The sequence below is a fragment of the Lissotriton vulgaris genome, chromosome 9, assembly GCF_964263255.1.
Source record: "Lissotriton vulgaris chromosome 9, aLisVul1.2, whole genome shotgun sequence".
Classification (NCBI taxonomy): Eukaryota; Metazoa; Chordata; class Amphibia; order Caudata; family Salamandridae; genus Lissotriton; species Lissotriton vulgaris.
The window spans coordinates 1,061,779,280-1,061,804,014 of record NC_141697.1 but is presented as its reverse complement, the minus strand read 5'-3'; the positions used below and the strand labels follow the sequence as shown (position 1 = coordinate 1,061,804,014).

Genomic DNA, 24,735 nt, shown 5'->3' with positions numbered 1-24,735 from the left:
AGCTGTCAGAGCGTTGACGATGAGGTGGAAGTCCCCCAGACCACCCAGAACGTCTTTGTGGCAGGCAGACCTTGTGAAGTGGGGCAGGGCGGAGGGGGTGGCGGGAGGAGGAGAGAGGCCAGCGGAAGTATCCCATAGCACAGGATTGGGAGGTCATGTTGTTAGACTTGGAAGGGATGGAACTGGTACCATTACAGGCGGATAGGCTGTGAAAACATATACATTGTGTGCCCGAATGTGTAGTCGAGGTGGGTGGGAACCCCCCTACGCGCAGGCTGTTTGAATCCCTGTAACGTTTTGGGTTTGTTCGACATCACTGTAGAGGAGTGGCACATACTGGCTTTCAATGAGATCAGGAGACGGGTGGGATAGGGGTGGGAGGTGCGGGGTGGGGGTAGGAATGGAGATAAGGTTTATTTTCTGTTAATCTTGATTCTTACATGACGTGCTGTATTGAGTAACGACGCTCCTGTTGGTCATAGTACGGTGTAGTACAACTGAGAACTGTTTCCAACGTGATATCCCCTTTGCTACATGATATGACGTTTTGTAATTGGTCATTATGTTCAGTTGGGAGAAAACGAGAAAACGACTATGCTATACAGAATGTAAATTCGATTTGATGTAATTAATACTGTGCAGTCGAGAATAAAGAGTTATACAAAAAAAAAAACTTTGAGGCAAAGTTCAACTTTTTAAACCTGAGATCAGGACCCAAGTCTGTGGTTGTCAACGCATAAAGTTGTTTGCGTATTTTGTGGGAGATTTGGAAAACATGGGACGCCTTAGAGCTAGTAAAATCTATGCCACTTGTAGTAAAGACAGCATCATCAGTTGGTTCCACCCAAGGGACTTAAATGTTATGCTAGATCCTAATAGCGATCCTTGCATCATTTTGAAACACTCTCCTGCTGCTGTAGAGCTGATTCATGACAATATTTCTGATATGTCTAGAGCCTCCATTGCTGAAGTCACGGATTCTGAGAATGGTATTCCCCTTGACTTGCGTCAAGAATTCAAAGAAGTCTTTGAAGAGATGTTGGGATGCTCATCTGATTATTCTCACAAGATATCACACAAGCACTCTGTTGGGAAAAGAGATTAGCTTCCTTAAATCACTTCTTAATCTCCCTTCCAGTTTGCCCAATAGCCCCATAATTTTTTATACTGGTCTCACATGCATTAACCATCTAGCGGCTCTTAAATCCCTCTTGTATTGGGCGAGATTCTGGTCTTACCACGAAGTAGACTCTTATAGGTCCAAATTAGTTTAATTTAGACGCTTGGACATTAACACTAAAATCAAGTGGTTTTCTCATGTAAAAGTATTGTTCGTTAAACTTAGACTACAGTCTTTCTTCACTAACCTGTCCTATAGCAGACAATATACTAAAGGCCCTTTATAACAAGCATTTACAATGCAATGGTCTCTGCATTATTAAAGGTAGAGCTATTGGCATTGCTCATTCTTTTTTTTTTTTAAATCATAAATAAATAGCATTGTCATTTTTATTGCCAATAGCTTAATCGTTAAATAAATGGCATTGTCATTTACAATGCCAATAGCTTAATCGCTCGCATATGCATGACCTATTGCATTTACACATACACAGAGCCACACACACACATACAGAGCCACCCACACAGTCATTCACATAGAGCCACCCACACACACAGAGCCGCTTACACAGAGCCACCCTCACACAGACAGAGCCACTTACACATAGTCACCTACAAAAAAAAGCTATTTAAACAGAGCTAGATACACACACAGAGCCACACACACACACAGAGAGCCACACAAATACACACACAGAGGCACATACACACAGAGCCACACACACACAGAGCCATACACACACACACACACACACAGAGCTACACACATACAGAGCCTCACACACACACACACAGACAGAGCCACACACACAGACAGAACCACACGCACAGACCGAGCCACACACACAGACAGAGCAACACACACACACACAGAGCAACACACACACACACACTCACACAGCAATACACACACACAGAACAACACCCACACCCACAGAGCCACACACACACACACACACACACACAGAGCCACACACACACAGCCACATACACACACACACAGAGCCACCACACACACACACACACAGAGCCACACACCCACACACACACAGAGCCACACACACAGAGCCACACACACAGAGCCACACACACAGAGCCACACACACAGAGCCACACACACAGAGCCACACACACAGAGCCACACACACAGAGCCACACACACAGAGCCACACACACAGAGCCACACACACAGAGCCACACACACAGAGCCACAACACACAGAGCCACACACACAGACACAGAACCACACACACAGACACAGAGCCACACACAGAGCCACACACACAGACACAGAGCCACACACACACACAGAGCCACACACACACAGACAGAGCCACACACACACAGACAGAGCCACACACACACAGACAGAGCCACACACACACAGACAGAGCCACACACACACACAGACAGAGCCACACACACACACAGACAGAGCCACACACACACAGACAGAGCCACACACAGACAGAGCCACACACACACAGCTCTCTGCCCAGTAACGCCCTTGACAACAGAGGCACGAAAAAATGGATCACAAGCAGGGAACAGAGGCACGAACAGGGAACAGAGGCACGAAAAACCGGATCACAAGCAGGGAAGAGGCACAAGCAGGGAAGAGGCACAAAAACTGGGAACAGGCACAAAAACCTGGAACAGAGGCACGAAAAACCGGATCACAAGCAGGGAACAGAGGCACAAGCAGGGAACAGAGGCACAAAAACCGGGGAACAGAGGCACAAAAACCAGGGAACGGAGGCACAAAAATCGGGGAACAGAGGCACGAAAACCGGATCACAAACAGGGAACAGAGGCACGAGCAGGGAACAGAGGCACGAGCAGGGAACAGAAGCACGAGCAGGGAACCGACCCGGATCTGCCAGCTGAGAGGAGGAGCTAAAGTGTCTGGTGCAGCCACAACTCGCTACTTCATGAACATAGAAAGTGGACTTCAGCAGTCTTCTATTGCAGATTACAAGCCTCTGATGATGGGGTCGGGGGCAGGCACGGGAAGGGACTGAAGCTGTGCTCCTTAAACAGTGTAGCACCGCAGCTATGCAGCATCAAGCACATGCCTAAAAGAACGTCCGCCCTTTGTCTTGAGAGCTAGGGGGCTTTTGTCTGTCCCCCAACTGGGAAAGACTTGAATGATCACCTTGCATACCAACTGCAGTGGGAAGGAGCACAGCAACTTGAAATCTACAACATCTCTGAAGGACAGCGGTACTAGATGAAGCAGCGTGTGGGGTACTGCGGCCGTGAGGGGGATGAGGCCCTACTCACAGAAGAATTTGGCCACGATCTGTGCGCTGCCCTTCAATGTGATGCCCTCCTTGACAAATTGCTGGTGCGACATTTTACCGATCTTTTTCTGCACACAGGGCGAGAGTGCGCCGTACTGTCCAAATAAAATCTCGCGCGAAATCCCGCCCCCTAAAACAGCTACGCCATGTGACCCTAGAAACAACAAGTATTTTATTTGCTGCTTTACATAGAGTTTGCACCACTGCAATTTCTTGCATTCCATGCCCCGACAGAATGTCCAGAAAGATTGACACTGAAATTTCGATCCAACTCCTTTGTTCCCTGAAAATGGTCAGAGATTTACTTCAGGCGAGGTTTGACATAACTCCTAGGATGGAAGGATTCTTGGTGGAAAACATCACGGAACTACCCCCTGTTTATCTGGCGGGGTGCTGATTTCACACCTGCAGACACCCTACTAATACAGAAAGAGGCCCCAGCAGGAAACTCTGCCGAAGAAAAGGAAGTTTCACACACAGGCATGCTTGTAGGGTAAGGGCTAGGCCGCATACTCAGTCCGGATGACTGACCCTGACGGGGGCGTAGAGATATCACGTCAGCCCAATGGCTGTTGCGCGCTGCCTTACAGGGGCGAGGAACATTCTAGGTGCGTGGGGATCTTTTATCCATCAAAAGGAGAATATCCATCCACTGGATGAGGGGTCGGAAAGTAGAGATAGTCCACCTAGAGAAAGACGAATCACGGGCAGAGAGCCCCTCACTCACATTCACACAGAGAGACAGTAAACCACTTATCAAAGGACCCCCGGCGAAAACAGACACGCAGAGCCCGACAGAGAAAAGAAAACACTCTTCAACGCCCATAAAGTCAAGGATTAGCACAAACTCATACCACCAACAGTTTATGGCGCACGAGCACTCACTAACGTCCACCCTAAGAGAAATAAAATGCTTCGCCCCCTTTCGCCTCATGAGAAAGAGGCAGCGCAACCGTCCCCACTGGGGCAAAAGACCCACTGCAAGCCCAGCTCTCAGGCACGGGACAACCTAGGTTGGATAGCGTCCTGGGGCAAAGCCTCCTCGGGGTACCCCACTTGAGCGCCTGGGCTTAAAGTGTTTCCAGCCCCCACCATTGTTAGCAAACTGGGAGACTCCCTGCGTCTCTTGGAAACCTGTCGTCGCCCTCTGGGGGCCCTCTTCTGACAGACTCAGATGTTTCCCTGGGATGTCAATGTACAAGGAAAGCCTATAGAATCTGCTTGGGAAAACCGATATTGGCAAAGGTAATAACATGGTCTAATGTAAGGAAAACGTGACGCTGCTATCCCTGTATGGAGGTCTGGTGAGTACTAGTATTCTCTGAAAACGAATAGTCGCTTTTTTATTTAAATGATTGCCGCAGGAGTGGATCCCCTCGTCCCATTTTGCTTTGCATTCTGGTACCTGTAGTTTGGATGTCGCCCCTTCATAAGGAGAAACTACCAGCAGCAAAATGCATCGGGACTTGATAGGAACCCAATGTTCGACGAGTGACGGTGTGAGTTCTCCCTGGGTGTAAGAGCATTTCAACAATTCAGCTGTCAAGGTGGCGTTTTGACCTCGGGGCCACCTGTGAACCAGTGGAATATCGGAAGTGTAGACAAAAAATGTCAACTGTGTTTCTAAAATGCTCTACGACCACAGCACCCACCTGCGTCCCTCACTCCCCAACCCGAGGAGTTGTCGGAGAAGGGCGGTCCGGGAGACAACTCACCATGGAGAGGGGCTTTGCTCGGCGGTCCTGCCTCAGAAACGGACGGCATCAGCACTCCTCGGCCGCGCGGTCTCCTCGCCAGGATGGGGTCTCTAGTTAAGGACTGTCCGGGCCCGCCAGTAATCTGAGCGCTCTGCCGCTCAAGGTGAAATGCATGTACGAAGACCCTCGCGACTAAGGGCAGCGTTGGGTGCGTCTGGTCACAGTGCTTCCACCCTTCGGCCTCTTCAGTATTTACAGACTGCACCCCCTCCGAGCTCCACAGGAAGGTGGGGGTGGTAGCTGAAAGTCATTGTGTTCAATCTCCGAAGGGGTCTTCCCTCTCAGCGCCCCGCGGTGCCTCGGTAAGTGTCTGACCCCGTGGATTAATCTTTCTCTGCCCCAAGGCCATTCATCTCATGGCAATTGTTCACTTTCAGGTGATCACAACGTAAGCAGCTGTCACTCAAAGACTGACTTGAAGGGCGCCCATACCGAAGTCGGGGGTAGGTGACTCATTACCGGCCTGTCTCAAGTTGAAAATAACCCTCAAAGCGTCAGCGACACCTCTTCCGCGCGGTGTGATGGGAGGCATTCGGGACAGTTTTATATTACAATTATAAAAATGTTTTCATCTCTCTTTCATCGTCCTGCCCTGATGATATTCATACCAGGCCTAGTAAGGTTATCCCGCCCAAGATATGTCTTTCCACACACCTCAACGGTGCGGCAGCCTGATTGTTGGGGATCCCCTGACTGGTGGATGCGGGGGTCCTTTGGCGTATGAACAGCCCTGATCGGAGCTGCGGCAGCTCTCACATTCACGAGCACAGATTCAGGGGAGCGGCCTGTGAGTGCTCCTGGCTGGCCGGAACTGCGTCGTGTGGAGCGGTGAGCCCCCAGCGGGTGGGCGCCGCTCGCTTTCCTAGGCTCTTGGAGCTGCTAGAGTGCCCGTCCCCCACAGATTGCCAGCTTACACTGGGGCGGCTCGTGAAAACTGCTAATTGTTTCCAGGGACCAGGCGGCGGAAGGGGGCAGTAAAGGTGGGCAGAAGGAGGGTAAGAGTAAGGAAAAGGGAGCGGGCGGGGTGAGAAGGAAAGGAGGTACAGCAGAGCTGGAAAGAGACGGCAAGAGAGGAGCGCTCCACAAGACCACGGCAGAAATATTATAAATGTTGCAGCAACACTTTAATTTGCTTACATTTACTTCCCCAGCTGAGTGTCAAGCCGCCCTGGCGCATGTAAAATACCACTCAAATTGCAAATACTTCATCAAAACACTCACCAGACCTCAGAATAAATTGTCGCTCACCTTCACTGCGGGGGGGGTGGGGTGGGGTGGGGGGGGGGAATGGCAGCCGCAAGCGTCCGAAATTTTCGGATTCGGGGGCGTGTTTGGCCGTCCCCAAAAGGGGTGTGGCTAAAAAGTGGTAACAACAGCACACACACGCCCCCGAATCCGAAAGAGACGGAGCTTCTTTCGAGGGACACCTCTCTCCTCCAATGGCTGGCCTCCGTTTAGGAAGCCAGCCAATGAAGGAGAGACGAGGAGAGAGGCAGGTTTAAAGCACCCACTGAAAGACATTAATTCTCCGACTTGCGGCTGGCAAGCCAGCCGTCGGTCCGAGTCCTAAACACATACTGAGACTATGTTGTGATTCAATGGCATCATTCTACTACCTTTGGGTCACTCTCTGATCTATTTTTATCCCATAAACCCTCACCAGAATTTGAGGTGTTTTTGAATGATATTTTTCCACCCTTGGCGAAATCAAATTTAGATTAGGAATACTACCTTTTCATGCCTTTACTGTTGAATGGACAACCTCAACTTAAGCTTCCCTGTTCTGTAAACCTTGCTAAACATTGCATGAACAAAACTGAAAACACTGGGCACTCTTTACATTTTCCCCATGCTGTACTAAAACTATACGTACGTTGATTTGTCCTCTAAGTCTCAATCTAGGCTTTACAAATCATCCAACAGCTCTTAGTGTCCTCAAATCCGATACTACCAGGAGAGTAATGTTTGCTATTGGCTTGGATTATCAGAAACAGACTGTCATAACTCTTGACTTGTGGAGACCCGTCCTCAAGCACCTCAACATCAAGTATTTTAAATCTTTCACTGCGGACCTTGCTCTAACGTTTATTGTTGTTGCAATTATGCTGTAATACTAAATTTGTATTGTTTTATTTTGATACGTTTGATACCTTTTTAATTTGTATATGCAATAGATGCACAGTTCTCTCTTCTGTATATGAATGAACTGACGAGTCATCATCTTTTGCACTTTACTATTGCTTGTATTATATGTACTCTTGTGCAGCATGCTACATTTCATAATAGTATGTTTTATGATTGTGAAATGTTCCTTTGAACTTTTATGGTCAATTGACCGACATAACGTAATTTGAATGAATAATTAGTGTAACACCTTTTATTTGGCCGCCATTCAAGAGTTTCCCATCCAATCACTGTAGCAGGCCTAAAACACTACAGTCCTTGTTGTTGGCCTAAAAATAAGAGACCCTGTCTCAAAGCTTGAAGGAGTCTTATTTGGTTTAAATTATCCTCCAGATATCTTTTAGTAGACTCGCTGTGTTGGCATTTAAGTTTTTTCACAGCCTGGCGCTTTCTTTTTTACACCTTTCACCTATTTCAGGCGCTTGGAAACCTAGTTAAACCTCCATCCTTGAAACTAACCTCTAAAGGAGGCCATACATGTGCCAAGCAGGCCAATACAGTGTGGAGGAATCCCCCCTAACAAGCTGGAAGTGGAGTCTCTTAATTTCTTTGAAAATAAAATATAAGTAAAACCTCATCTTTTACAGTCGATTTACAAAAGGGGGTGGTGATGAACAGAGTGTCTGAATTGAGCAGACCACTCTTACCCAGTCCAAAGATCAGGGCTTGATCCATCACCGTTATTTATCTCACTGCCCCATCCCAGCTCAGAACCTGGCTATATGCAAATCAGTCTGTCCCTGGCCCAGTGCATCATGGGAACAGGGCAGACTAAACTACCAAGCCAATTCTTTACCAGAAAGGAGACAAGCTACCGGGGACCGGTTTCTGGCATTTCAGCCGTCTTCGGCCCGGCTTGCTTGAATCCTGATGGAGCAGTGAGAAAGGGACTCATGTCTGAGTATACCCTGCCACACCTATAGTGGCCAAAATCGATTTACAAAAGGGGGTGGTGATGAACAGAGTGTCTGAATTGAGCAGACCACTCTTACCCAGTCCAAAGATCAGGGCTTGATCCATCACTGTTATTTATCTCACTGCCCCCTTGTTGTAAATATTTTTGTCCACCCTAAGCGTGGAAGGGTATTCTCAGATGTGAGACCCTTGCTCATTGCACCATCAGGATTCAAGCAAACCGGGCCGAAGACGGCTGTAATGCCAGAAACCGGTCCCCGGGAGCTTGTTTCCTTCCCAGTGTAAGAATTGGCTTTTGTAGTTTGGTTTGCCCTGTTCCCATCATGCACTGGGACAGGAACAGACTAATTTGCATACAGCCAGGTTCTGAAACTGGGATGGTGCAGTGAGCTAAAAAACGGTGTTGGATCTAGCCCTGATCTCTTGACTGGGTGAGAGCTTTCTGCTTAATTCAGAGACTCTGTCCCTCACCACCCCTTGTTGTAAATATTTTTGTCCACCCTAAGCGTGGAAGGGTATTCTCAGATGTGAGACCCTTGCTCATTGCACCATCAGGATTCAAGCAAACCGGGCCGAAGACGGCTGTAATGCCAGAAACCGGTCCCCGGGAGCTTGTTTCCTTCCCAGTGTAAGAATTGGCTTTTGTAGTTTGGTTTGCCCTGTTCCCATCATGCACTGGGACAGGAACAGACTAATTTGCATACAGCCAGGTTCTGAAACTGGGATGGTGCAGTGAGCTAAAAAACGGTGTTGGATCTAGCCCTGATCTTTTGACTGGGTGAGAGCTTTCTGCTTAATTCAGAGACTCTGTCCCTCACCACCCCTTGTCGTAAATATTTTTGTCCACCCTAAGCGTGGAAGGGTATTCTCAGATGTGAGACCCTTGCTCATTGCACCAGCAGGATTCAAGCAAACCGGGCCGAAGACGGCTGTAATGCCAGAAACCGGTCCCCGGGAGCTTGTTTCCTTCCCAGTGTAAGAATTGGCTTTTGTAGTTTGGTTTGCCCTGTTCCCATCATGCACTGGGACAGGAACAGACTAATTTGCATACAGCCAGGTTCTGAAACTGGGATGGTGCAGTGAGCTAAAAAACGGTGTTGGATCTAGCCCTGATCTCTTGACTGGGTGAGAGCTTTCTGCTTAATTCAGAGACTCTGTCCCTCACCACCCCTTGTTGTAAATATTTTTGTCCACCCTAAGCGTGGAAGGGTATTCTCAGATGTGAGACCCTTGCTCATTGCACCATCAGGATTCAAGCAAACCGGGCCGAAGACGGCTGTAATGCCAGAAACCGGTCCCCGGGAGCTTGTTTCCTTCCCAGTGTAAGAATTGGCTTTTGTAGTTTGGTTTGCCCTGTTCCCATCATGCACTGGGACAGGAACAGACTAATTTGCATACAGCCAGGTTCTGAAACTGGGATGGTGCAGTGAGCTAAAAAACGGTGTTGGATCTAGCCCTGATCTCTTGACTGGGTGAGAGCTTTCTGCTTAATTCAGAGACTCTGTCCCTCACCACCCCTTGTTGTAAATATTTTTGTCCACCCTAAGCGTGGAAGGGTATTCTCAGATGTGAGACCCTTGCTCATTGCACCATCAGGATTCAAGCAAACCGGGCCGAAGACGGCTGTAATGCCAGAAACTGGTCCCCGGGAGCTTGTTTCCTTCCCAGTGTAAGAATTGGCTTTTGTAGTTTGGTTTGCCCTGTTCCCATCATGCACTGGGACAGGCAGGAACAGACTAATTTGCATACAGCCCGGTTCTGAAACTGGGATGGTGCAGTGAGCTAAAAAACGGTGTTTGATCTAGCCCTGATCTCTTGACTGGGTGAGAGCTTTCTGCTTAATTCAGAGACTCTGTCCCTCACCACCCCTTGTTGTAAATATCATCTTTTACAGTAACTTCCCTTCTGGTTGTTTCTTAAATACCCGGTAGTAACGCAAAATATCGGCACCTAGAAGTCTTGTTGTGTATCATGCCTTATAAAAATGTAGTACCAGTGGTAATTGCATAACTGTTATCTGTTTAAACAGAAGATCTTCTGCAAAGACTTATCCGCCTCACTCGTCATCAACGGCAACCGCACTATGATCTTTATCTGAACTGTGTATCTTATCCATTTGTGCACCCCTTCGGTTTAATGTATCTACACCATTTCTTGCAGACGCTCACTTCAATACAACAAATACAAAGTAGACATTGTATGTGATATATTTTGTATATTCTGAAATGTGTAACGGAGATAGCCACTCAGTTAATTGACTGGGTTTGCCCACAAGCACTACAAATACTTTTTTTTTAACGTGTCACTTTTAGTTTATATTCTTTTTAGGTCTGGCTACAAACATCTTTTGCATAATCCTCATGTCATCAATTCTTCAAAAAAAGTATCAGAAAAACAAGATATTTTTGTTTGCCTGTACTTGTTTCTATTTCTTCAGCAACAACACACAGCACCATCTCCTAGTAAACATTGCTGTGCTTGTTATAGGTTTCTTATTCTTGTCTCCAATGGCCTGGTGAGCACGTGCTCGCTATGCAACTGGATTCAAACTAGCCTAGCTGATGAGGGCTGAAACCCCGAAACCGGTCCCAGGATGCTTGTTTTTAGTACAAGGAGGACCAAGCAGTTCAAGCTGGACTGTTTCTATGGGGAACAGGGTCAAGATTGATTTGCAATTAATCAATCAATCAGAACATTTGTAAAGCGCACTACTCACCCGTGAGGGTCTCAAGGCGCTGGGTGGGTGGGGGGGTAGAAGCTACATGCAGATGGTGTTGAAGCAGGAGGACGAGACGGCATTGATCTGCTTTGTCATGGAGAGGGTAGAGTGGAGGATGAACCCCAGTTTGCGTGCGTGGTCGGTGGGTGTTGGGGCTGTTCCCAGTGCGGTCAGCCACCAGGAGTCATCCCAGGCTGAGGGAATGGAGCCGAGGTTGAGGACCTCTGTCTTGTCTGAGTTCATCTTCAGACGGCTGTTCTTCATCCACTCGGCGGCGGCTTTCATTCCTTCGTGGAGGTTGGTTTTGGCAGCAAGGGGGTCTTTGGTGAGGGATAGGATCAGCTGGGTGTCGTCGGCGTACGAGATGATGATGAGGTTGTGGAGTTGGGCGAGCAGTACCATGTAGATGTTGAACAGCGTCGGGCTTTGCATATGGCTGGGTCCAAACTGGAATGGAATGGCGAACAATAAAGCAATGAATTTAACCCAGATCTGTTACTGGAGGTAAATGTTTGATTTATTCAGCATTCTGCCCATCATCTGTTCTTTTTGCATTTGTCACCCTAAGTGGGAAGGATATGCCGAGATGTGGGTCCTATGCTCGCTATGCCACTGGATTCAAGCTGACGTGGCTGATGAGCCGTAATACCCCGAAACTGGTCCTAGGATGCTTGTTTCTGGTCCAGTGAGGACCTGGTCTGGCAGTTCAGGCTGGACTATTCTAATGGGGAGAAGGGGCAAGACTGATTTGCATATGGGTGGGTCCAAACTGAAATGTCATGGCGAGCAAAAAAGCGATGAATTTAACCCAGATCTGTGACTGGGAGTGTATGTTTGATGTGTTCAGCATTCCGTTCATCATCAGTTCTTTTTACAAATGTTCATATTGCAGGCATTGAGATATAAATAATCAGTCTTAATTATGTGGGACCTGCAAGCAGCTGAAGGGCTAGTTGTTCAGGTCAAATCTCAGGCAGGGGCGGCTCCTCCACTATGGCAGAGGAGCGTCGTTCCACCGCACTGTGAGCAGTTAATAAACAGAAAAATAAAATGATAATATTGAATCTTATTATCATTTTATTTTTCCATCTGTGTCTCCCCTGGTTAGGGGTGGGGCTGCACGTCACTGGAACAGTGGTGGCACTCTCTTACGGTCGCATGAATGTTTGGCCAGCCTTCTCGGGTCAGTCAAACATTCATGCACACTTAGCATGTTTTCCACCCAGGCTGCATTACAGCCAGGGTAGGGAACATACCCAGGCACCCAGCCCACAGTCCCACTCTGAGTGCCAAACCACAGTGCTCAGACCAATCACAACGTTGTGACTGGCTGTGAGAGACTGATGGGGGGATGGGGGGCGGGGGCGCGGGTGTGGAAACTGAGGGGAATGTGTAATCTGGATAAACAGCCTTTTCGTGCTCCTCGCCGTTAAGGTGCCCGTGGTGATTGTGGTATGTCGACTCATCTTGCGGTTCATAAAGTGGTTTTTATTCAATGAATAATAATGTCTTTGAAAGGATGGGGCTCTATGTTCCGCTGCAACATTAAATCACGTTGAAGAGCTCGCAGTACACTTATTTGTTTAAAGAATTAGCCGGTAGCGCTGCAGCGACACAAACCTCTGCCAAGTTACTTCCTCTAGACTAATACCCTGTGCTGGGCGCAGCCAGCCTGCATCCGGAATTATAACTCATGCCCACAGCAGTGGTATGCGTCGCCCCTGGCTGCAGGGTTCCACCTTTTCACCGGTGTCATTTATTGTTAAGACACAAAATGTAAAATAAAAAAATCAAGCATGCTGTGCTGTTGACTGAAATAGACTGGGCTGGCTGAAGGTGTCGCACATAACGCGGGACACTATACAGCTTTTGTTATGTCAGCCTTGAGTGGAGAGCGGGTGCCAATACAGGACAATAAGATATGGACTTTTCTCCACCGCCAATTTTACGCCTCACCAATTTCAAATGTCACCTGCCGCCACTGGTTGAGAGGCAGGAGGTTCATGAAGAGGGCATGTAAGATTGGCAAATGCGAATTCAAATTTCTTGGTTGAGATGCAAAATAGAGCATTTAAAGATCTTAATATTATTGAAAATGCTTAGACCAGTTCCTTTTATGTATATCCACTAGAAATTGATCATGTCTACTTTATATGTATGCGAGAAGAACAATTGATGGACAGAATGCAGAACAATGTCATACATTCACCTCAGTACAGAGATCTGGGCCTAAATCCATCCTTTTTTGTTCATCATGCCACACCAGTTTGGACCCAGCGATATGCAATTCAGTCTTGACCATGCCCCCAATGGGAACAGTTCAGCCCGAACTGCCAGGCCAGGTCCTCCCTGGACTGGAAACAAGCATCCTAGGACCAGTTTCGGGGTTTCACCTCACATCGGCCAGGATAGCTTGATTCTAGTGGCATGGAGAGCACAGGACCCATGTCTGGGCATACCTGTCCCACTCGGGGTGACAAATGCACAAAGAACAATTGATAGACAGAATGCAGAACAATATCACACATTCACCCAAGTACAGAGATCTGGGCCTAAATCCATCGTTTTTTTGCTCACCATGATGCATAAGGTCAAGATTGATTTGCATATAGCTGGGTCTGAACTGAGGTGACGAAGTGAGCTAAAGAATGATGATGGATTCAACCCAGATCTGTGACTGGGGGGTGAGTGTCTGAAAAGTTATCGTGCTCTGTCCTTCATCTCTTTGGGTTTACTTTGTTTGACCTAAGTTAGCAGGGTATGCCCAGACGTGGGTCCCTTGCTCACTTTGCCACTGGATTCAAGCTAGCCTGGTTGATAAAGGGTGTTACCCAGAAACCAGTCCCAGGAAGCTTGTTTCCGGTTCAGGGAAGACCTGGCTTGGCAGTTCCGGCTGGACTGTTCCCATGAGGCACGGGGTTAAAACTGATTCGCATATAGCTGGGTCTAAACTGAGGTGGCAAAGTGAGCAAAAGAATGATAATGGACTCAACCCAGGTGTGACTGGGGGTGAGTGTCTGAAAGGTTTCAACGCTCCGTCCATCATCTCTTTGTGTTTGCTTTCTTTATATGTATGAAATCCCTGGAGACCAACTACATGCAAACCTCGCTCTCAGCCCACCCACCGAACCCTCCAACACCGACGACGCTGCCCACAGCCTCAGACGCTGGATCGAGGACTGCGCCAACACCCTTGCTCCGCTGAAGAAACCCCTCCCCAGAGACACCAGCAAGAGGGCCAGCTGGTTCACCCCAGAACTCCTAGATTCCAAGCAAGCCTGCTGGAAACTAAAGAAGAAATGGCACAGTGAACAAACTCCAGACAGCCACGCAGCACACAAGGACGCTGTCCGCAACCACCACCACCTCATCAGGGCTGCCAAGAAGACCTCCTTCAAAGACCGCCTCGACAACACCGCACACGACAGCAAGGAGCTCTTCAACATTGTGAAGGAACTCTCCAACCAACACCAACGACATCCCGCCATCGCAAGCCCTGTGCGACTCCCTCGCCACCTTCTTCCACCGCAAGATAGCAGACATCCACGGCAGCTTCAACACCCAGACAGCCCCAACAGACAGCAACACAAAATACCCTCCGCACACCCATCGACCATGTCCCCCTGCTAGCATGGACCAGCGTGAGCGTCGATGACTCCATCAAGACCATGAGCACAATCCACTCCGGCTCTCAGTCAGACCCATTCCCGCACCACGTCTTCAACAAAGCAAGCAGCTCCATTGCCCCCCACCTACGCAACGTCATCCATCTCTCCCTTGAGACCGCGACCTTCCTACAGAGCTAGAAACACGCAGAGATCAACGCCCTACTCAAAAAACCCAAGGCAGATCCAACAGACCTCAAAAACTTCCGACCCATCTCTCTGCTCCCCTTCCTGGCCAAGGTCATCGAGAAGATCGTTAACAGACAGGTAACCCGATACCTGGAAGAGAACAGAATCCTGGACCCTTCCCAGTCAGGGTTCCGCAGCAACCACAGCACCGAGACCGCCCTCATTGCCGCCACCGACGAGATCAGGACCCTGCTAGACAACGGGGAAACTGCAGCACTCATCCTCCTAGACCTCTCCGCCGCCTTCGACACCGTCTGCCACCGCACACTACGCGCACGCCTCCGCGCCGCAGGGATCCGAGACAAGGCACTGGAATGGACCACCTCCTTCCTCTCCGGCAGAACCCAGAGTGTGCGCCTCCTCCTGTTCCGTTCCGAAGCCTCCGAGATCATCTGCGGCGTACCCCAAGGATCCTCCCTCAGCCTGACACTGTTCAACATTTACACTGCCCCGCTCGCACGCGTCGCCTGACAGCACAACTGCAACATAATCTCCTACGCCGACGACACTCAACTGATCCTCTCTCTCACCAAGGACCACATCACCACCAAAGCTAACCTCCATGAGGGAATGAAGGCTGTCGCCGACTGGATGAAGATCAGCTGTCTGAAGCTGAACTTGGACAAGTCGGAGGTCCTCATCCTCTGCTCCAACCCGTCAGCCTGGGACAACTCCTGGTGGCCAACAGCACTTGGGGCAGCCCCGACCACCACCGACCACACACGCAACCTGGGAATCATCCTCGACTCAACGCTCTCAATGACCAGGCAAGTCAACGCCGTCTCCTCCTCCTGCATCAACACCCTCTGCAAGCTCCGCAAGATCTACAGTTGGATCCCAACAGATACAAGAAAGACAGTCACCCAGGCCCTCGTCAGCAGCAGACTCTACTACGGAAACGCCCTTTACGCGGGAGCCCCGACCAAGCTCATCAATCGACTACAACGCATCCAAAACGCCTCGGCACGACTGATCCTCGATGTACCACGACACGGCCACATCACCCCCCACCTGAGAAACCTGCACTGGCTCCCCGTCAACAAGAGAATATCCTTCAAGCTCCTCATCCAAGCACACAAGGCACTCCACAAGACCGGCCCAGCCTACCTCAACAGACGGCTCTCCTTCTACACCCCCAACTGCCAGCTACGCTCCGCCGACCTCTCACTTGCCACTGTCCCGCGCATCCGAAGAACAACCACCAGCGGGAGATCCTTCTCCCACCTCACCGCCAAGACATGGAACACCCTCCCACTGAGCCTACGACAGACCCAAAACCTGCTGACCTTCAGGAGGATATTAAAGACCCGGCTGTTCGATTAGTAGTGGCCCCCACCTCCCCCCTAGCGCCTTGAGACCCTTGCGGGTATGTAGTGCGCTTAACAAATGACTGATTGATTGACATCAAACATCATATCAAGAAGATTTACCATAATCAGTAAGACAAATCTTTTTGTGATTAACTATACTTCCTCCAGGTAAAAAGGGCGGCTGCTTGATTCTTGAATTAGAAGATTGTAGACATTATTCCTGTATCTCTCGAAGAGAAAAACTCCAACTGGAAATTGTTTAGGCTTGAGGATGTATAAGGGCTCCTAATAAGAATTAACCTTCTAACTAGTTAGACTGGTTTATTCAGACTGGGCTGAACCCTGTTGGAAATGGAAGGAGAAAGTCGATATTGTCTGGAGAAAAATAAATGGGGTAGAATTTGCTCCCTGTGTCATTCAATTCTGCTTGCTTTTAAGCTAAGGTGCAGTATTTTCAAAACTTATCTTGTATTTTCAGGCAATCTAGGCTTAGTTAAACCGTCTCCCACCTCGGCGGTAATTGTAAATTCTTTAAACAAATTCTTGATACTTAGAAGCATGTTTTGGAAGTGACAAGGAAATTAAGATTTTTTTTCCAAAGAGATAGGCTTCCATTGGAAAAACTGGGAATAGCATTGAAGGCAGATGTCAATGTATCTTTTCTGGGTGCCTGTAGAGCGACTTATTTTACCAATAAGGGCCCGATTACAAGCCAGACGATAATTGAAGGTGGAGGTACGGATTCCAGCTGGTATTTGCAGCCCAGTTACTGGACAATGCAACAATGAATTACAAGTAATCTTCATTTCCTGACCCAGAGTTTGGAAAAACATGCAGGAAGTGGATTTATTGGATCTGCATATATTTTCCAATAACCCAGGCCCGTTTCAGCATACATTTCCTCCTGCTGTAACTCCTGACATTTTACCAGACGCATTCGCACATGTAATAAAACTTCTAAAGGGGCAGTGCCATATATGTGTATATATAATCTTAAACAGTATCATTGGTGTATGTACGTTTTTTTTATGAATGTCACGGAGTGCTCATTTTCTTTTACATGAATTGTATCCACATGCTTGTTGCTCACTCAGTGATTCATTAGCTAGTGGCTAAGTTATGAGGAACGCGCATTTTTTCCACCATGCCCACTAAAGTCAACAGGGAGGCTCCTGCCGCATTCTCTCCATATGAGTGGTAGCATTCTAGACCATTCCACGTAGGAAGCCTGTTGTAAACGAATCGTTTAATTACGTTTTCGATTTTGTGACAGAAGTCGGCCTAAGAATAAATCAGAGTGCAATCTATAGTTAGCCATTGTGCTAACATCCACATGTGAAAGAGACAACGTGCAGTTCATTGCGGGAAGGTTTGACCTCCCGCTCTTGCTTTTAGTGGCACCACTGACGAGAAACGCAAAAGTAATTTGAGTGGGCTGCCTCAGCTGAGTCCATTACAGTCTGTCAGCACTGCCACGGGGGAAACATGGACGTGCAGGTGGCTCCGCTCCGCGCTTGGGATGACTTCTTCCCTGGATCCGACCGTTTCGCACGGCCAGATTTCAAGGACGTCTCCAAATGGAACAACCGGGTGGTCAGCAACCTACTTTACTACCAGACCAACTACTTGGTAGTGGCGGCCGTGGTATTCGCATTGGTAGGGTGAGTGTGTTTTTCGAGCCCGCACGCAGCATTTTGCAGTTTCCGAAACATGGCGGCCACAGTACTTGCTGGGACTAGGGAGTGCTGCTAGCAGTGTCCGGATGAGAGAGCCAGTCAGCAGGATGTGTATTTATATTGCACTTATAAACGGTAGACATGTGGTATTTAACTCTTTAATGAAACAGGAGTTTATTATGAATACAAGACACTAATCAAAACACTGTAGACGTGCAGAAGAGAAAACCCTTTTCCATCAGGAAAGTTCAAGTATCTTGAATAGGACATCTGTCGAACAAACTGTTTATTTCGATCCTAAACATTCGGAGATTTGATACAGTTACACCCAGTCATAGAAAGTTTACAAACGCTACATTTTCCTCCCCCTAAATAAACCCTCGACAGGAAACCCTGAAACTAACACACAAAATATTAAACTTTTGATTGAGTGACGCCAAAGAACAGGAAGCTCTATCGCTGTTGTCTCCCTGGTTCTGTGTGAGTTTGAATGGTCAGATGACTTACCATGCAGGCAAGGTGCAATAGTTAGATTTTTATTGAAATTATTCCTGGCAGGGTTGCAGACGAAGCACAGGCCCAGGTTAGAATTTCTTGCCGGCTTTGGATTTATCAATATATTTACAACAGGAGTGATGACAACTATTGAGCTAGAAGGTTGTCATAGAATATATAACACTAGCGGCCCGTCCCGACGTTGTCCGGGGATGTTTAGCAATTATATAGGACGTCATATTTTACCTGTCCAGTTGAGCTGTGCATAGACGGTAACGGTAGGTGTCCATTGCAGTCGAACATGTGCCTCCGCTTGTGCAGCCAGTGGCCGGATTCGACACAGTGATATGTGCCTCTTCAGCGCCAACGTTTAGCGCGTGTGGCTGCTGTTGAGTCCCTTGGGCTGACAGTGGCCCCGCGATGCTGTGCTTGTGTGAAACAGCAGTCTGTGGAATGTGCTTTCGCGCCGCTGCTACGCTGTATCGCCTCAGCACCCGCAGATGAATGCGTCCGCTCTAAAGCCGTGTTTCGGATTGCGCTGAAGGTGAGCGTGTGCTGTATGGTTTGTTGTCCTTCATGCAATATGGGATCGTCTGTGTCCGCTCTAGCCGCGAACGTGTTTCTCCGCTCCACCTGACGCCACTGCAACATGTGAACTGTGTCGGCTCCAGCCGTGAACGTGTTTGTCCGCTCTAGCCGACGCCACTTATACGCCCCACATCACGTCAACGGCCAACGCCCACAACAATGCTAAATGCAACGTCCACTCGTATTGGAACGCTAGTCCCACCCAGAACGCTTCTCGCAAGCGGTATAATCCAGCAGGCTTTTGCCGAATGCCGCGCCCATTGCTCTATGCACACGCCCATCGCTTTCCAGCACAACGCACACGCCCACAACAGACTACTTTGCCCCTACTCTTCTTTTCCCCTTGTAATGTATATGGTGGGCTGCTGTATAGCCTATGTCCATCTGCTGATACTGTCTCTTTCAATGCTGTATTGGGTGTTCCGATTGGCGCTGTGGTTCCGGAGCTTACCCACCTCAAAGGTTTGGGCTCTCTCTTTATAATATTAGTAGTATGGATTGATATTGGGGATCGGAACTGCCTCCCTGCACTCATGCCTAGTCCTAGTGATAACCTTATCTGGCTATGTATGTTTTAACCACAGTTACTGCCGCGTGCCGTTTGCGACCGCAGTTACTGCCGCGTGCCATGGACATGGCACGCAACAATAACTGACTGAAGCTCACCTGCACGTGACATGTCTTACGATGCCTTATCTCCTATCCCCATTGGTCACCCCAACATTCCACATTCTAAGGTACACCATTTTTACCGTTATGCTAACGTTATCTTGGGACAGTTGAACTGATCTACGCTGCTGGTCAGATGTGTATGGTGTTTTTGCATTAAACTTAACTTGAACTCCACCATTCCTGCTTCGTTGTTAGAAGTGGCTACAAAGATGGGATTGCCTCTATAGTTTTTCCTATTGCATACCTTGGAGAAGTGCCTAGTTAAACCACAAGAGGTACATTTTTTAAATCTAGCGGGACACTTTTTAAAGTCAGCTAGGTGGGAAGAAGATCCGCAGTGATAACATTTCCTAACAGTGTTTTCACTGGCTTTCTTAGTGTAAGTTTTCTCTTCACTCCTCCTTTCCTTATTATCAACATTCATGTTGTTCCCTTTGGTGTTTTTCTTTAATCTTACCTTTTTTCAATTAAAGAATTAACTAATTTGACCTCTTTAGGCTCTTTTAATACAGCCTTTGCACACCTGCCAGTAAGTTCTGCTTTTTTGGCTAAAGCAACCCCTTCTTTTAATGGGGATTCACCATTGACCCAGAGTTTGTCCTGAATGTTAGAATTACTGGTGTGCATAATGATCTGATCCCGAATGAAGTCACTGTTTCTATCATGCATTTTGAATGGGGATCGGAACTGCCTCCTTCACTCATGCCTAGTCCTAGGGATAACCTTATCTGCCTATGTATTGGTTCAGAAATAGCTGTTCTAATATGTCCTTCCCCAGATTACAGAATGATAGGTCTAAGGTCTTGCCACTGTTCCTCTTCGAGAAAACTGTGATTCAGTACCTGTAAGGATGCTAAGTATGAAGATATTCTATCCCTTAGATGTGCATTAAAAACACAACCATCTCTCGATAAACACTCCCATACTCTACTGTAGGGATGACGTTGATACACTTACACTCAGGGCACCAGTCCTAAAAATAGAAGTGGGGTACTGAAAAAGTTAGGCAGATTGCAAGTGACATCACGGCATGTGACATCACACATGGCATTACAGGAAGTGACTTCACAATCATGACCTCACAGCAAGTAACAGCACAAGAAGTGACAACAGATCTCAAGACCTCACACATATGTTTAGCAGGTCTGTTATGAGTGCATTTGACCGTATTACAATATTGAACACATTATGCTGATTATTTGCGTAGATTCTGGGACAAACCAATACATCTGACATTCTTACAGTGCATGCATATGTCTTTCATGCAGGGACTAAACAAAGTCAAAAGAGCGTCTCTCCTAAATACCTTTGAAGTGATAACAAGCTGTGTGCCTTTGTTTCCCCTCCATTGCATTTGGAACCAGGTGTGATGCCCCAGACAGCTGCCAGCCATGATACTCAATCAAAAAGAGGCCCCTTGTACCTGAGGTGAGGCGACGGGTGGTGCGCGGTGCTGCGTCGCGGGGGGCCCCGGCCCGGAGGCCCAGCACTAGCACCGCTGGTGCCCCGGGGTAGGGGTCCCGCGGCGCGTTGCTGCATGTTGCTGGCCCGTCCCTCACGGCCTGTTTCTGCTCCGGCGTATCCTGCCCCGGAGAGGGAGCCTCTCCGTGGGGATCGTTATTCCTGCGGCCGTATGGAACCCGGCGGAACTGACTCAATGTGGCCCTTCCTTGCGGATGGTAATGGCGGAAGTTGCGGCGCTTCACGCGATGGTGAGGGCCCAGGTCAATCATTGGCTGTCGGCAACAATTGGGATCATAGGACCGGGACCGAGTCCTGACTTGCTCTTTGAGACCCGGCAGCCGACTTGCCCCCTGTTGGAAGCCCTACTGGTGTGTTTGGACCCGGTGCTGGAAGCTGTGCCTGCCCCCGAAGAAACGGAATTCATCGTGTGTGCTGAGATAGGTGACTCTCTTACGTTCTCGGAAACATCGGTCCTACAGTTATCGGAGAATTTCACTGCTTCCCCCATCCTGGACACTGTTGGCCCACACTTTGATCTGTGTCGGAACGATTCGCACCCCCTCCCCAATCGGTCTCCCAATATGGCGGATGGAACGATGCTTGGCTTCGGGCACGGGGAGGGACATTGTTGGTGCAAGCTGTGTGCGTTGGGACCTGCTATTCCTCTCCTAATTGCTGACTCCAGCTCCGGCTGCTTCTGTGTGAACTTTGACTTTCCGGGGATGTGGCTTTTCTTATCCGAGGGACACGGCAACTTTGTTAGACGGGGCCAAGGCTGAGATTGTGGGTTGAATCGTTTACGATGGATCTATTGGTAACGGGACTGCTTCATCAACAGACGGATTCCGGGGCGGGGGTTTGTGGTTCCCCCCGGGGTATTTTTGTATGGTGGACAACTTGATTTGTGTTGGCTTAGGGGGGCCCCTTTGATAGGGCGGGGGGGAGAGACCGGGAGCGCATAGACTATCGCCCTCCTCCGCTTCCCCGTTGAGTGGGGTTTACTTTCTTTCTCCTTTTTTCTCTTCTTCTTCTATATTTCGGGTTTGGTTCTCGGGCGACAGGCACACTGCCGGGGGGGGCCATAGTCATCTGCAGGGGTGCAGGGTGGGAGGTTGGGGGAGGGGATCTTTCGTTTTTATTTTGTTTCTATGGCCTTTTTTCTCTTCTCTTATCTTTCTTTGTCTTTTTCTTTTCCTGGGTCAGTGCAGTGGGTTTCCTTTGGTATCAATCCCTGCTTTTTCATCTGTGCCTCAATTTTCGTGATGTTTTTTGGGTCTTAGGGCAGGTGACTGCAGGCGCGAATTGACCGTAATATTCCTTCACATCCTGAACCTCCTGTTTCAGCGCCATTGATTTGATCGATTACTGTTTACTGTTGACACGTTTACTATTCTGCCTGTCATTTTCGCTGTTGGGAAATTGTTCGGCACCTGATCCTTCCATCTTATATTATAAAATGAAAACCTTTGATATCCTGTTTATTTAATTGTGCTGTTTAGTGGCCAAGAGTACGCTAGCATGGAGATTCTGCTCCCCGAGGTGCTGCATGTGATTAAAATTGCTCTCTGTTAATCTAACTGCTTAGCGGCCGGCCCCCGGGGTTGTAGGCCCATACTTGTATTTGGTTTAAATGTCAATAAAGGTTTAAAAAAAAAAATAATAAAAAAAAAAGAGGCCCCTTAACTTTGGCCTTTATGGGCCCAGCTGGAATCTGATAAGCCCCCCTAGCCTGTACGTTGCTGCTCAGAATGAAAGCAGGCAATGTGCAGGCACTGCTGACTGCATCCTGGTGTCATTCCAACGAGTCCAGCATATTTCTTTTGGGCCCAACTTCTTGGCAGAGGAGATGGCGTCCACCCTGTCAAAAGAGTGGGTACATACCGTCTGTCGGCGTGTACCCTCGACTTGTGTCCTGCCTACACATATTGAACTGGAATTTGGGTAAAATATTGAGTTAACAATATAGAGTAAAACATATTGGGTCTCACAAATATCAAATTTTCAATATTGTATGCATACATTTCGTGATGCAGTAATATTATTTACAAAAATATAGATTTTTTTAAAGGTAAGTAATATTGTCAAAAATATCTGCTGGTATCATTTACAAAAATATAGTTGAAAAAAATATCGTTTGATTAATTATTTTTATGTATTTTAGTTTATATTTTAACTGTATATGTTATAAATTCTTTGTATTCTTGTTAATATTTTTTAAATAGTGTGTAATTTATAATTATTTTTAGATTTGTAATGTATAGTGTCGTAGCAGGTTGTGAGGTTTGCAGAGGTACATGATGGGAAGTTATTTATAACTAATTAATAATTATTTGTTATTAATTATTTAATTGATTGTGTAAATAGTATAATATATTTATTTTAAAAGTTATATTTTAGGTGCAGTTGTTTTGGTTTGTATGGACGAAGGGTTGGAAGCTAATGAAGTATAATTAATAAATAATTAATTATTGATTTATTATTGATTGTTTAATTGATAATTATTTAAATTGTGTAATTATTATATTTTTCATGATATATTGTGGGTGCTGGTTGTTGGGTGTGTAGGGCTAAAGGGTGGGAAATTAATTAAGTATATAATTAGTTTATTATTAATTGTTTAATTGATAATTATATAAATTGTATAATTGCATTTGTCAAGTTATATTTTAGGAGTGTGTTATGTTTGTAGGGGTACATGGTGGGAAGTTAAGAAATAATTTATTGATAATTACTTATTAATGTATTATTAATTATTTAATTGATAATTATGTACATTGCATAGTTATCATATTTTTCAATTTACATTTTAAGTGTGAGTTGTTCAGTTTGTAGACGAATAGGGTGGGAAGTTGCTCATCGATTATAAACTTTCATTGAAATATTTAAAGTATTGATAATTTTATAAATTATTTAATAAATTACATTTTTGGGTGATATATTAGTGTGTTTTGTTGTGTTTGTAAGAGATAAGGGAGGGAAGTTATTTAAATAATAAGGAAGAAAAATATTTCTTCATTTATGACTGTTTCGTTTATTATTTATATGTTAATTGTGTTATACTTTTTTTATTTCAAATACATTTTAATTGTTGGCTGTTATGTTTGTGGGAATATAGTGTGGCATTTTAATTAAATTAATAATTTGTTTTTATCAATCCAAATTATTCAAAATTGTAATAATTATGTAATTTATTTAATTGCTTTTAAGTTGACATATCATTTTTGATTAATTAATAGTTGTTATAATATGTTATTTGTTTGAAGTGTACTACTCCCTCTCTACTGCTGCACAGACTGGAGTGGGAATAGTAAATTTTACCCCTGTTGAGTCCAACGCTTTACCTGGACTGGAGTGGGAATAGTGAATTTTACCCCTCCGGAGTCCAATGCTTTCCTTACTGTTGCACAGACTGGAGTGGAAATAGTAATTTTTACCCCTTCGGCATCCAACTCTTTCCCTACTGTTGCACGGGATGTAATATATCCACAATGAATGCCTAAAATTATTAAAGCACTGAAAATAACTAAAATCATATAGTTATCGAGTAAACTTAATTCCTATTAGCCTCACCACCTGCTTGTAAAAAAGGTGGGAGTAGCATAATTTTCACGAGGACTAAAATTTATCAGAATCCACCTACAAACAAGACAAACACATATGTATTTCTATTCCAAAACTC

The 24,735-nt window shown here is 46.8% G+C and overlaps 1 protein-coding gene across 2 annotated transcripts in view; it reads left to right on the top strand.

The window, feature by feature from the left end:
• ARL6IP5 (ARF like GTPase 6 interacting protein 5) overlaps positions 1-24,735 on the top strand; it is a 134,033-nt gene that overhangs the window by 29,008 nt on the left and 80,290 nt on the right. Inside the window, exon 1 of one of the 2 annotated variants that reach the window (XM_086939031.1) lies at positions 17,474-17,822. The exons of the other annotated variant lie outside the window; for it this stretch is intronic. Coding sequence (XP_086795157.1) covers positions 17,647-17,822 — 176 coding nt within the window. The 5' untranslated portion in view covers positions 17,474-17,646. Of the gene's footprint in view, positions 1-17,473; positions 17,823-24,735 lie in introns of those variants that run through there. 2 annotated transcript variants of the gene reach the window in all.